This window comes from Chaetodon auriga, chromosome 14 (assembly GCF_051107435.1).
Source record: "Chaetodon auriga isolate fChaAug3 chromosome 14, fChaAug3.hap1, whole genome shotgun sequence".
Classification (NCBI taxonomy): Eukaryota; Metazoa; Chordata; class Actinopteri; order Chaetodontiformes; family Chaetodontidae; genus Chaetodon; species Chaetodon auriga.
Window position 1 is genome coordinate 7,151,839 of NC_135087.1, and position 14,406 is coordinate 7,166,244.

Consider the following 14,406-nt stretch of genomic DNA (forward strand, 5'->3'; position numbering starts at 1 on the left):
TCCATATTCCACTCAAAGCCTTTTAACATTTTCAGCTGTCCGGTCCTGTTAGGGCAGCACTAAGCAGGAGTTTTAAGTAAAAATACACTCATTGTATCTACTGAAAACACATGTCCCGTTCCCCTTCATACCTTCTGCCTTATGTTAAATTATGGTATAAGGAGGTCTCTTTCATTTTGCTATGCTTTTGTTCAAGGCTTTGTGCAGTTTGCTGATGATATGGTAACAGGATATCAGTGTATTATAGGTCAACGTTTTCTGTTACCTCTTGCGGGCATTCGGGGTTGCAGAGTTCGCAAGAGTTTTCCCTCATTTTTTTAGGCTATTTGTGTTTAATTAAGTGGTGGGAAAGTGAACAAAAAAGGGGAAGGGAGAGAGGAAAGAATGTGACACATGTCAAAAATTACCTCATACACTGAAAAACAACCTCAAAAAACACAACACTGTGAGAACCTGATTCAGCAGAGCCAGAAACAGCCTTATCTCAACACTTGATTAAATGATACAGTTTTCATGTTGGCTGCTGACACCACAGCCCTGCCTCAACAGTTTCAAATCTTTGGCAAGCCGCTAAAGGGACTATTGATTAGGATTAATTGAAATATCTTAGTGCCTTTTGGAGCTTGTCTTAAATCATGGCAAACTTTAGAGGAATACAGAATGTTTTGGAGGGCGTGTGCCTGCCAGTGGCACATAAATCCTCAGTGCTGGTCTTTTTCTGTCAGCTCTAACCTTGGAGATAAAACACCATGTAATCTGCCCTTTTCCCTCCACATCTTCTACAGTATCCTCAGTTTCCTTTGGCTTTTTCATTGGTTGGAACTCCACCACATGCCAGCGCACTCGTACACATCTGAAACCCGGCTCTTCCACACTCCAGTTTATTGATAGTCGTGTAAACCTCACGCCACTCCAGTTTTAGAGTGATCTCATCGCGGAAGTTCCACGAGTGCTCTGGACCAGCTCGCCAGTGACTTTTAAGTGGCTGTTGTTCCCCGGCAGAGGAAGGCAGGCCAGAGAAAGACAGTGCAGGCTTTCATAAATGCCTGGCTCTGCTCCTGCAGGTCCTCCTTCAGCTCTCTGGTGGAAACATGGTGCCTGGTGTTTCAGCCCTGGGTGTAATTAACCCGGGAACTCATAAAGAGGCGTTCACAGCAGGGTGCATGGCGGGCCCACTCCTCATGCCAGCTCCTGTTGGGCAGCTGAGATCCTGCTCCAGATGTTTTCCATTAGCATGTTAGCATGCCAGCAATGCCAGAGAATCCCAGGCCTGCTACACCTACTGTATACAGTACACAATGCTCCAGTGTGCTAAGCTTGTTAGGAAAGACTCCCATGAAAGGGCGGGAGTATGTGAATGAACCAACAGGAAACATATTTATCAGTAAACAGGCCTGGTTCAGTGAGCTGGTAGTGATTTGGTGTTTTGGTGAAGCAGAGATTTTAGTTCGGCATGGTCAGTCACTCAGTCCACTGGTTTGGTCCAGAAACTGAAATATGTCATCAACATCTGGATGGAAATTTGGTATTGATGTTCATGGTTCTCAGATGATGAATCCTGCTGACTTTGGTGATCCCTTCATTTGTCTTGTAGCATCACCATGAGTTTGACATTTGTAGTTTTGAGTTAGGTTGCAAAGTAATCCTGATATTATCCCTCAACTAATGACATCCCCATCAGTCTCAACTGTGATTAGCAAATGTAAACATGCTAAACTAAGATGGTGAACATGGTCAATACTGTGCTTGAAAAACTTGATCAGGCTTGAACCTGCATCTTCAAGTTGGACAAGAATCTCACTTCCTTGTACACCAACCTGCTGCCCTAATGTTTACTGACCCAAAACATAATTCTGCCTTTGGTGAGGTCAGCCCTGCTGGGCTTAATGCATTGGAGTGCTGCCATTGTCAACAGATTGTAGAATATAGTGTGAAACTGATAACTCACTATCAACATAAAGAGACTCCGGTGGCCTCACAATCAAACTTGGCTGCTGCAACAGATGATATTTAAGTGCAGTGGCTGATGATTGCTGTTCTCCCTTTCTTCCATCTCTGTAGACATTTACAGCTTGGTGTAACTCTCACCTGAGGAAAGCAGGCACGCAGATTGAGAACATCGAGGAGGACTTCCGGGATGGACTGAAACTCATGCTGCTGCTGGAGGTCATCTCAGGTAAACTCTTACTCAACAGGATTATCTGAATGAAAACAGTTTGCATGGACAGTACTGTCCCATGCTGAGTTTGGATTAGCCTTAAAGGAAATGTGCTCGTTTGCTTTCTTGCTGAAAGTTAAAAGAAAAGATTGATACCACTCTCACATCTCAGTGAATCTGAATTTAGAACATCTTTAGGTTTTCTAATGTGATGCATTTCGAGGTGAAACAGAACATCTGGGCATCATCTTTCAAATTTGATTGGATTACTGAAAAACAGGTGTGACTCAATACACACATCGCCTACTGTGATGTACCTACAACTCCCCAGCTAACAGTCAAGTGTGGTTATGATGGCTTGAGTTAGCTAGTGGCTCCAAATCACATTAGAGAAATGTATGTATGCTCTTCAAGATGAGTCATCAAAGCTATTTGAAGGTTTTACAAGAAGTGAAAAAAAACTCTCAAATACGATTTTATTAAAATATATTTGGCAGATACCGAAAGCCTGAACAGTTATTTCAGTGTGTCTTTGAACTTGAGGCTACAGCCAGCAGCCAGTTAGCATAGCTTAGCACAAAGACTTGAAACAGAGGGAAACAACTGTCAGGCCACCAGCACATCTTAAGATCACTAATTAATACATTATATCGTGCATGTAAGTGCTACAAAGACAGCTGATAGCCTGACCTATGGACCGAAACAGGATAGCTGTTTTCAGTCTTTATGCTAAGCTAAGCAAATCGTCTCCTGGTTGAAGCTTTATTTTTACTGGACGGGTGTGAGAATGGTATCAATCGATGAAGCACATTTCCCAGAATGCTTTAAAACAACAAGAAATACCATGTAATGTTGAAAAACTATACTCGTTTTGAGGAAAGCTGTGCTTCAACATACAGTGTCATGCATTTGGTCTTGGAGTCAGTTTCTTCTGTTTGATGTATTATTCCAGAACAAAATCTTATTTATTTTAAAGATGAGCTCTTAGATAACCTGCCAGACGTGCCAGTCATCATCTATGTGTCTGCCTTTTTGTGTTTTCCTGTCTAGGCGAACGCTTGGCCAAACCAGAGAGAGGCAAGATGAGAGTGCACAAGATCTCCAACGTTAACAAAGCACTCGACTTCATCGCCAGCAAAGGAGTGAAGCTGGTGTCCATCGGAGCAGAGGGTGAGTGATGTCACACCTGTCTTATAGTGACATTTCCATCAGGAGATGAAGGTCAGGGATTTTTCACAAAGTCACCTGACCTTCTCCAAGTTTGTTTACATCTCAGAGGCCACCTATTGATTTTAGTGGGGCCATCAGCCAAATCAGTCTCTACCAATCTGGTGTACATAGTTATGTATAGCGTAGACTCTGGCCCTCTGTCTCTCTGTCGTTCCCATGGCAGTGACACTGGCCGCTGTGCAGTTTAATGAGATCCTTATTCCAGAGTGTTCCGGCCCGGTTGTGCTTTGCAGTGCATTTTCTGAGAGCAGATCTTAGGATCAGCAATCCCCTCAGGGGCTGAAGCTGCTCATTGTTCAGCACAAATAACTTGGGGATGTCCGTCCTCCTCCCATCGGAGAATAAACAACTCTTTAGCCGAGTAAACACTCCCATTTCCCTCTCACTCTCTCTCTCCGTCTTCCTCTTTCACAGCCACACACACCCCTCTGGCATTTTCTGGAATTGACAGAGTTTGCACATGTGTGTCGCAAACAGAAACCCCAAACTGTCCACTAAGTGATCTCTGAATATTTAAATGCTCTTACGGGGTCACTTCACACAATATACATGTTTTTCTACTTACCCCTTGTGGTATTTAGCCATGCAGATATTTTCTGTTTGAGTGCCAAGGTTTTGAGATATCCGTCTGAGACTTCTTCTGCAGCACAATGCAGCGGAACAGACATTTTATTGTGTTGCTCAAAGCACTGAAAGATGACATTTGAAAAACTCTGCAGGAATTTGTGTTACCAGAGACAACCTCCTGGTTTCTCTGGACAATTCAAACCTTTGCTGACAACAATCCCTGCTGGAACTACTTTCTTCTTCTTCTGTTTAGGCTTATTGTGTTGGGATGATATCATAAAGCTTCAGCACATGTAAGGGAGGAAAATGTGCTTCTTTGGAACTTTTGTTGAACCGAGCCTTTAAATAACCTCTGACCCATCTAACGCTGCCGTTCAGAAGCTTTTTCTGCGTCTTTCGCTGTCAGACAAAACCGTGTCAAAAGAAATCCTTGTAAGGAAAATGTTTTGATAACAAACGCTGACCTGCAACTGAAAAAATCCGTAATCCTTCACATATTTTTACCTCTGCGTGGATTCATGACTCTCCCCCTGCCTGCTCATGCTGCATGTTTGAACACTCATGTTGCCAAATTCTCATTTTTGTCTGTTATTAAGATTTTTGTCACCAATTCAAAACAGTATTTTCATATTGTTTCTAATCTAATCACAAAAAATTGAATTTTGCCAATTTTAAAGGAAAAGCTTTTATTTACATACAACATTTAACAAACTTGATTAGCAAGTTATCCTTTTAGTATCGTTAATGAAATTCAGGTATCATATTGAGAATAATATTGACAGATCTGAAACAACACCCGGCTCTAATCTTGACAGAAGTCAACAGAAATGGCTCTTTAGGACTTCATCATTTGATCTGTAAAATGTCTGAAAGCAATGAAACATCTTCCCAGAGCCCAAGGACATGTCTGTAATTAGTGTTTTTTTTTGGTTTATTTATTTATTTTATTGACATTTGTTGAAAGTTTTCTGACACAGGATATAAATCCTCCACACCAGATTCCACAAGGCAAAACAAACAACACACCAGTTTTGCAGCTCTTCTCTGACCTTCTTCATTTTTTCTGTATGTTTTAATTTATAAGGACACCAGACCAAACTTCAAGGTTAGATCTCATCTGGGGTTTATATAATTTTCTTCCATAAATTGAAAACTTCTAAGGTATTATTGTAATCTTTTCTGAAATATGGCTGTGGAATTCAAGTGAACCGCTCACACTAATTGCTCATGCCATGGAGGTGTTCTTGTGTCAGGGTCTTTAGTAATAATTCTAAATATTATTACGTTGCCTGCAAAACGAGAAGCATCAGATTGTATCACGCTTGGTGAATCATTAATGTGGACAGCAGAGAGCAGAGGGCCCAGCGCAGATCCCTGTGGAACTCCAGCAGCACAGAGACTACAAATATTTCAACTACTGTCTCAGTAAAAGGCAAAGAAAACCAGCAAACATTCACACCTGAGACTGTTTGATTTGATTTGAATTAATTAGATTTTAACTAAACATTTCAGCTCTACTTCATTTTTTTAAGATTATTGTTCTAGTTTCCTTCACTCTTTTTTAAGAAAATGAGACTCTTTGGCTCAAAAAAGGACAAAAACTACTTCATAAAATGGAGATTATTTTGCAGCGCACTGAGGCCAGTATAAAAACTCCTAAGCCAGACCAGCATTCCAGACAGATTAGTTGCCTGGAATCCCCTCCTGGTGGATCGGCCCTGCAGCCAAGCTCCCTGCTAGCTGCGGCGGTGGGACGGGGCTAGTTGAAGGCTCAGGTTCATGCGACTCATCGGGGGGGTTTGTTGTGGGTGAGGGATGAAGGAGGGTGAAGGGGGGTTGCAGTTTGAAATGGATTTAACAGGATTTGTGTTCCTCCCCCAGGTTGATCAGTCATGTTCATTAGGACTAATCTCAGCATGTATCTGCATGTCAGCCCGAACCACCGAGCGCAACTTTTTCTGCCCCCTAATTCAATCTGAGCCGTCTTTCACAGCGCGTTACACGTACAGACGTCTGACTGACAACTCGCAGTCCAAGTTTGTCCATCACAGTCGAGCGGCTGTGGAGCTGCCGTGCCCCGTGCCTTATTGGATTAGAGGGAGAAACGAATGATTATTGAAGGCGGGCAAACAGAGCGACCTTTTAGAGGGGATTTTCATTATCGACAGCACAGAGAGGACTGGACGGAGGCAGTTCATTCACAGCCTCCAAGTGCAGGCACACAGCTGATCGACAGCTTAACAGACTCGGCCTCAAATGATTGAATCATCACACGTTTCATTCATAAGAGCTTAGCGCTCACAGTTGTAGTTCCCCCTCACTGAACCTGAGCCTGTGTGGACAGTCGTGTCCTATAGGATGTGTGTTTTGGTGTTGAATTGACAGATTATCGGAGTGCCAAAAGGCCTGTGAAAGGTGCTCTTAAACACATCGTACAGCTTTAAAAACATGGCTGTAATTTTGAAAAAGATGGTTAACGGAAAGGTTTTCTTTCACATTTGCTTTCTAGAAGTTATTTTATGTTGGGGCAGTATTTCTTTCTCGTACACTCTTTATTGTTGACAGTTTGTAATAGTTAAAATCCAGAAATTTAGAGTTACTCTACCGTCCTCCATATGGTGAATCTCTGTGGATAAAAGTTTAGTCAGCACTGGTTTTCAGGTCAAGCGTCACCCAAACAAACATTAAAACTTGAATTTAGGAGAAAAGCTTTTTAGACATCGTGGGTTTCAAGAGCATTGAACTTTAAACTTTAAACTTTATTTATTTATATGGCACTTTTCATACTTAAAAAGCAACACAAAGTGCCTCACAGAGGCTAGAAAAAAAGAGGCTTGATTTCAAAATTGAAGTGAGTAACCTGGACATCGAACAAGACCAAGAGCTTACAGTTTCGTTAGCAATGAAATACATATCTGTACACACTATTATGTACTATCTGTCTTTGTCTCTTCCTGATGTGTCGTCCTTCATCCTCCACCAGTGTAAAGACACAGCATGCTCACAATGACAATGCTAAGATGCTCGTGTTTATCAAGTATAATGTTTACTTTGTTCAGCATCATGTTAGCATGCAAACACTAAGTAGAACTGAAGACAAAGTACAGCAGAGGCTAATGGGAATGTGATTAGTTTTGCATGTATTTGTAGACAAACCAACCAGAATTTTGACCTGATGATGGTGCTAGATGAAAATTCAGGACATGACCTCGATTGTCTGTACAAAATATATCCATTAATTAGTTGAGATATTTCAGTTTCGACCAAAATATGCAGATCAAGATGCCGTCTCAGCCCGCATGGCCAAAAGCCTAAAATGTAAATGTTATTGCTTTGCCCTTCTTTCAGAGATCGTAGATGGCAACGCTAAGATGACCCTGGGAATGATCTGGACCATAATCCTCCGCTTCGCCATCCAAGACATTTCTGTGGAAGGTAGTGTGAGTGTGTGTGTTTGTGTTTGTGTGTTTGTGTGTGTGGGCACGTTTCCACACGCTTCTTATTCATTCACTTGATTGAAAAGAGCTCCTGCTCACTGTCGTCATTTGCAATTGAAAACACTTTTCATTGACAGTGTCTCCGTGTGAAGACCTTTGTGACGCGGACCTTAAGAAAACGACATGGCACCACACACAGACTTGAGCTCATGCATGTTCATTTGAATGTGAACGTTTCACTGCCTTTTTCCTCTGGAAGTGGAAATGTTTATGTTGTGCTCCTCTCCTCGGTTAACGTATATTTTATAATGTGCTTACGGTGTAATCCAATTTAAATGTCAGGAGTGATCATCCTTGATTTGTTAAGCTTTAGATTCCAATGTAGTGAGTTTTAAAGTATTTAACATTTACTGTTTGTGTACAAACCAATACCAGACACCGCTCCAAGTCCCACACGAGAGCATGAAACATCCCAACAATCACACATGCTCCGCATTCACTTCACCTCCACTTAATCCACCACTAAACAGGGATTAGCTGACAGTCGGTCAAAGTAAAAGCCTGAGAGTTTCTCCAACTTCACAATGATCCCTTTTCTCCAACCGCAGAGACATCTGCCAAAGAAGGCCTCCTGTTGTGGTGCCAGAGGAAGACTGCGCCTTACAAGAATGTCAATATCCAAAACTTTCACATCAGGTAAGGCTTTGGGGAGGAAGACATAACGAGCAACTGAAAAGGTTATTTTACACCACATGCCGAGATGCACTTACACTTAACGAGGTGAGAGTGTGGAGCTGTACGCAAAGAGGTCAAATATCCGCGTCAAGCTGCGAAAATTAGACCAAAGAATGTGAAGAGCAGGGGTGCATCATCTCACCTGAAGTTTTATTTGGTCTGAACCTCCTCACTTCAGATGGGAAGGCCACAATGAGCCAGCGGTTCAAAAACAAACAGGGATATATGAATGCTTTGTCTTCATTATTAACTTCTGCATTATAATCCACTAATCCAATAATCACCTGATATTTTAAAGATGTTGTTTTTAGCATTTTTCACCTTTATTACACAGTGGATCAAACAGGAAACGGGGGCGTTAGCATCCACGTTTCAACCCCCGCGTGTCTGTTCCTGCTGCCACAAGTGGGTTTAGTCCGGCCTCAGTCGGCGTCACAGGAAGCCTCCATGCGTGTTGAATTATTGAAAGAAGACCACTCCGATCCTCAGATGTGGATGAAAGCTGAGGCGAGAAGAAAGGTGGAGGGGAGGTCATTTGAGAGGAAGGTAAAGGGAGAGGCCTGATGATCCCGGGGCAGGCGCAGCGACCAGGCCTTTGATGTGGTTCCTCTCTGACAGATGAGAGCAGCACGTGTAGTCTTTCTCATCGAGCACTCAGGTGCTGCTGCTTCAGGTGTCAGAGCCGCCTTGTAAAAGCCCCTCTCTCTTTTTATGGCAAGTAATACATTTAAATAACCCATCCCACTAATTTGTTGCCATGCGAGCAGAGAGCACCAGTAAATCCTCCACAACGCCTCCAAATTGAGATTGAGATCACACTGCGCCATCCCATCATGCTGCATTCACAGACAGACTGCTTTCAGCATCAAGGCCATTAATCAATGAGCCGCAGAAGGCCGAACTAAGAATATGTCTTCCAGCTAAATAGACACATGATCGTTGATGTCAAGACGAAATTTGATTTAGCAGTAATGTTCTTGACCTTTTGTGGCAGATTATAAATTTAGTAGCTTCCACATTTGAATATACGTTTCAGCATTTACGAGTCAAAACGAGGACTGACATTCAGAATTCTTACTGTTAAACTTGGCCGCTCTCCCGTACGTCACATCTGGTTTGTCTTTTTTGAGGCGAAAATAAAACTGCAAACACAACTCCAGATGTCACTGCAGTGTATACTGTATATTTCCCTGCACGCTGATTCACTCGGGTCTCGATCCTGCAGGTTTCTCTTCGAGCACTGTATCTATAACATAAGTGTTTTTTTTTTTAACCTTCATTTCTGCAGAAATTAGTGGAAATTAGTGCTTAAGCAAATTTTAAAGCTGCTACAATCAGAATCAGAATTGATGACTTAAATCACTTTTAGCTTTGTACACTTCCTCCTCAGCATCAAACTGCAGACAGACGCAGCTGCTTTGTGAACAAAGTGGCGCATTTAGCAGCTAAAGATGTCCATATTGTCCTCTGGGTTTGGTGGAGACCAAAACGGAGCTTAAAGGGGAGAGAATGTGGACATGTGGACAGAAACATGGCTTCAAATTAATGCTAATGTTGTTCTGTGTCTGCTCCATGTGGAAATAGGCAGCTGCTTTGTTTTATTTTATTCCCTTTTAAGGTGATGATATGTCAACATTGTGTTTACAGCTTTTGTGCTGCCCACAAGTGGCCTTGAAAAAAAAAAAATACATCATTAATTTTTCTGGCAAAACACAGCCAAGTGTAGCATTAATGTCCAAAAATTCACAGTGTAGAAGTGCTGTAAATACACACAGCAGATGTCTAAATAAAGCATTGTGTTGGAGCTGAAGCATTCTGAAAGAATTGGACCACATCTGTAAGTCAGTAAGTCGCCCTGAGACCACGTGCCAAGAAAATTACTCTGGAAAATGAAAGTAAACCAGTCCCCAAGTCGTGTGTCTGTTCATTGTACAAAGTGGCCGAGCAAGAATGTCTTTGTCTCTGAACGCGTTCCAGAATCTGGACCTCAAAAGCCAAATGATAGCAATTTACAATTTTTTCATGGTCCTTGAAAATAATTTGAGGGGTCAGTTTTCCTTCTTCGAAGAGTAAAACACTGATTTCCTTTGACATCATAGACTATAGATGGAGTTTCTTCCAAAACGCTCACCAACATTGTCTTATTCAACATTAGACCTCGATATCAAATCTGGATATGTCCAATAAATGCGTTTTTTTTTTTTTTTTTTTTTTTTCTTAAAATCAAACAAAGAATGCACGAGGTGAGGAAAACTCGCCTCTTGTCAGAAAATAACTCGACTCAATTGAAGAACTTGACCTCATCATGACAAAGCATCCGAGGCATGTCATTTCTCCAGCTTCAGAGTCTGTGGCGCAACTTTAATTGGAGACTTGGACTCTGTGGTACATTAGATAACCTATCCTCCCTCATTTGTGCTGATAGCGGTCAGCTTCCCGCTGCGTTACAGTAACACACGCGTGCTGCTGGGAGGATGTGGGTGTGTGACTTGAAACTAATTAGGGAGACAGATGGAGGGGAATGATCTCGATCAAAGATTAAAGTCAGATTCCTTTTTCCTCTGCTTGGTGTTTAACTGTGACCCTCATCGCAACTGTTTCCCTCTGTGTGTGTGTGTGTGTGTGTGTTTCAGCTGGAAAGATGGTTTGGGTTTCTGTGCGCTCATTCATCGACACCGTCCAGAACTCATTGACTACGGAAAACTGCGCAAGGTGAGTGAGCGTTGTGACAAACACACGGAGAAACCACAATGAGCTCACCACATTTCCAATGTTTGAATGAAACCAACACAGGCACAAAGTGAAAGAGCTCCTCAAGGGGAAACAAAAGCTGTAAGCTCTCCTGTCTTAGATTATCCTGCTGAGACACAATCAGCCTCACAGAGATGCGTGATAATGCTATTATCTGACTGTGGAGTCTGTGCCACTGAGTTTTGAAACAACAAAAAGTAGAAAACAGTGATTTGATTAATAAAATCAAAGCGTTCATCTTGATAAATGATAAAATATGAAAAGGAAAGAAAAATTATTTCTCATTCATCCATATTGTCTATTTTTTCTAGTTGCCCATTTGTCAGTTTTTATTGAGTGGATGTGCTCCTACAAAATAATTCTACTGCTAACGATGATTTTTATTATTAAGTTAGTATCTCAATAAGATAAAATAAGATAACTTTGGAGAAATATGTGAAAGATAATTGATCGTCTTTGTTTTCGTGCTGTTTTTGCACATGTGGTCCTCTCGTAGAGAGAGCGTGCTGCTGTAGAATGTTTGCTCTTTAGAACCAGGCTGCTTCAGTGAGTTAAGTCTAAAGGTGTTGATGGTCTGCTGTTGACAGGACGACCCCATGACCAACCTGAACACGGCCTTCGACGTGGCGGAGAAGTACCTGGACATCCCCAAGATGTTGGACGCGGAAGGTGAGCAGGCCGGGAGGAAAAGTGTCAAAGGATGAGGAGGAGGAGAAACATTTTCCTGTGTTCAAAGACCAAAATATACTCTCTCAGACGTGCTGTTCAGAGGTCTGAAAGGTGATGAAAAGCTCCTTTCAGGATGTGGATGGAGCCTGCACCACCCATTTTTTTTATAGCTTCCCGAACCCTACAATCTCTCAGCCGCGCCTGTTTTCCTGCAGCGATTAACCAGGTGTGCACGGGTGTGAAAACGGGCAGAGCTTCACATTCCTCCTTACATCGATTTACACGTTTACTGCTGAACCGCAACAACTGCCTCTGTTTTGGCAGAGTTATGAAAACAGACCCAAAAATTGACCTTGATGAAGTTCTGAATATTACCACCAGACACATGATTCCAGATGACGGACGCAGCTCGTTGGTCTTTAGGCAGGTTCCTCTGAGAGATTATATTCTGGTGTGAACGCTCAGACAGGCAGCTGTGCACACAGAGGGAGACACACATCCTTTTTTCCATTGAGTGTAATTATGCAATTCTCGCCTTACGAATACATCAAAGCCTATAGACATTTCTGCTGATGTGGTGCAGTTGTAGATTCTAACGTGTGTGTGTGTGTGTGTGTGTGTGTGTGTGTGTGTGTGTGTGTGTGTTTCTGTGTTGAAGGCTGCAAACGTTAAATCAAGTCCTCCCCGTTAGGCACATCTGGACAGTGACACCGCATGTTTTTCTTTCCACTCTGGATATTGTTTATGTGAAGAGCTGAACCCCGGCTCTACTTCCTGTGTCTCCATTTATCAGCGCTCTGTTTAACAACCTCAAACCCCCCCACCCCCCACCCCCCCCTCCCTGACCTCCTCTCTTCCCCCGCAGACATTGTGGGCACTGCCCGTCCGGACGAGAAGGCGATCATGACCTACGTCTCTAGCTTCTACCACGCCTTCTCAGGCGCCCAGAAGGTATCCTGGATGCAGCGTCTCCCTCCTCTTCCTCCTCCTCTTCCTCACCCCTCTCCTCCCTCGTTTCTACTTCCGTGTGTTTCTCCTAACAGCACCCTTCTCTTTCTGCAGTGCACAGCGAACCCCCTGCAGGGCTCACCCTCTTTCACTTTCCGCATGGTTCACGCCACCAAATGCATGATGGGACCACAAACACTCTGTTCCTAGAGGCAGTGAGCGCAAGCGTATCTCCAGTCGACCTCGTTACGGTGCCGCGGGCCGCCACGTTCACCCCGATTAGGGTTTTGTTCGGCTGAACAGAAGCTGAGCGGAGTGGGAGGTGCGGCGAAGTTTGTCTGATAAATGATGATGATTGCCCGTGATAAAAGCCATGGTGGCTGACGGAGAGAAACAAATAAGCCTGAAGTTTGGCGTGCTGGGGGAGATGTAACCATTTAAATGGATGGTTATGTTCAGCCTTGAGAGCGACAGCTTAAATGGAGGGTGGAAGAATGAATGAAATTAAAACCGGCACTCCAAAGTCGAGCAGAAAGCTGTCTTTTAATTTTAATAGCTACGTGCTGCCGGGCTTAAGTGGGAAGTCTGTTTCCTTGTTCCTCTGCAGAAAGAAGTGTTGTGTCGGGGAGACAATGACTGATTGTGTGTTAGCTTGACTGCTACTTTGAAGCGGAGCACGAACTCTGAGACTGTGCTGCCAAGTTTATTTATGGAGCACATTTGAAAACAATATGATTTGACCGAAGTGCAAAGAACAATGAAAATTTGAGAAAATTAGCAAAAACTTTGGGTGGCAAACAGCTGGAACAATGACAGTCAACTGTATGAGACTGACAGAAGGGCAGAGTTCAGCTGGATGCAGACGTTAAGGAATAAAGGAGCGGGTTTTAAATGAGCTCAGGGAGGGGGGGGTGGTCTAACAGAGAGTGGGAGGTTGTTCCAGGGTTTAGGGACCATGACCACAAAGATGCAGTCACCACTGAGTTTGTAGCTGGATTGTGGGATGGAGTTGGGGCTGAGGGTGTTAGATGGGGGGGGGGCAGGCCAATGGAGGGTCATCCAGCCTGTGTTGTTCTGTATGATTCCCTGAAGCCCTGAGGTTCACCACTTTGTGAACACATGATTGGATGACGGATATCACTACATGGACTCAGGAGTCCCAACTTTTTTGGAGTTGGGTTTTATATTTCTATACGATTCTTGAGAGTGGAGAACAGGATTGGACCGACCCTGTGCGTCCTCTCAGACAGTCAGGGGAGAAGCAGAGCATCAAAAAGGAGAAGTTATATAAGAGCCGGGTTCATTTAAGAGGCCCAGCAGCAGAGAGAGCATTTCAACACAGCTGTGTTTAAGCAACTCCGATCAAAAATGTCTGTGTTTATAACTGCAGCGAGTGGAGAGGTGTGGTCTGCCTCACTGCGAGCAGCCAAACAACAGCTGGACTCTGGATTGCATCATGGATCCGAGAGGACGAGACATGACTGGGTTTTAAATTAAGCTGGACTGAGTTCAGTCACAAAATACAGAATTCAAAAAGCTATCCCTCCGCACAAAATTAATGATATCACGGAATTGTAAATTTGGCCGCTGTTGGACTGAGTTAATCCTCCATATTTTCCAGTTACTGTCAGATATTTGAGAGCAGATCTTTGGCTGTATTTTCGCTGGAGGCACTTTATTTAAACTGCATCTTGAGCTGACCCTGAACTTCCCGGCTACTTAAATACTCCTGTGTGTACATATGAATATATTAATGCATAACTCACTGCACTTCCCACTTAAAATTCATTCGCTTTTATCCCAATATTTTGTCCGACAAATGAAAACCAACTTGAAGGCAGCCAATAGGTGGACTGGAGATGCCCTGTGCCCCCACTCTTGCCTCCTCTTGTGATTACACCCCCTGCTGGC

The 14,406-nt window shown here is 43.2% G+C and overlaps 1 protein-coding gene across 5 annotated transcripts in view; it reads left to right on the forward strand.

The window, feature by feature from the left end:
• The window catches only part of actn1 (actinin, alpha 1), a 53,830-nt gene that overhangs the window by 23,117 nt on the left and 16,307 nt on the right, over window positions 1–14,406 (forward strand). For 3 of the 5 annotated variants that reach the window (XM_076748491.1, XM_076748489.1, XM_076748492.1), the window contains exons 2-8: window positions 2,062–2,176; window positions 3,209–3,328; window positions 7,304–7,390; window positions 8,001–8,088; window positions 10,761–10,839; window positions 11,466–11,547; window positions 12,413–12,498. In XM_076748491.1, the coding sequence (XP_076604606.1) occupies window positions 2,062–2,176; window positions 3,209–3,328; window positions 7,304–7,390; window positions 8,001–8,088; window positions 10,761–10,839; window positions 11,466–11,547; window positions 12,413–12,498 (657 nt within the window). The remainder of the gene's footprint in view (window positions 1–2,061; window positions 2,177–3,208; window positions 3,329–7,303; window positions 7,391–8,000; window positions 8,089–10,760; window positions 10,840–11,465; window positions 11,548–12,412; window positions 12,499–14,406) is intronic. The other 2 variants (XM_076748490.1, XM_076748493.1) reach the window with 1 other exon arrangement.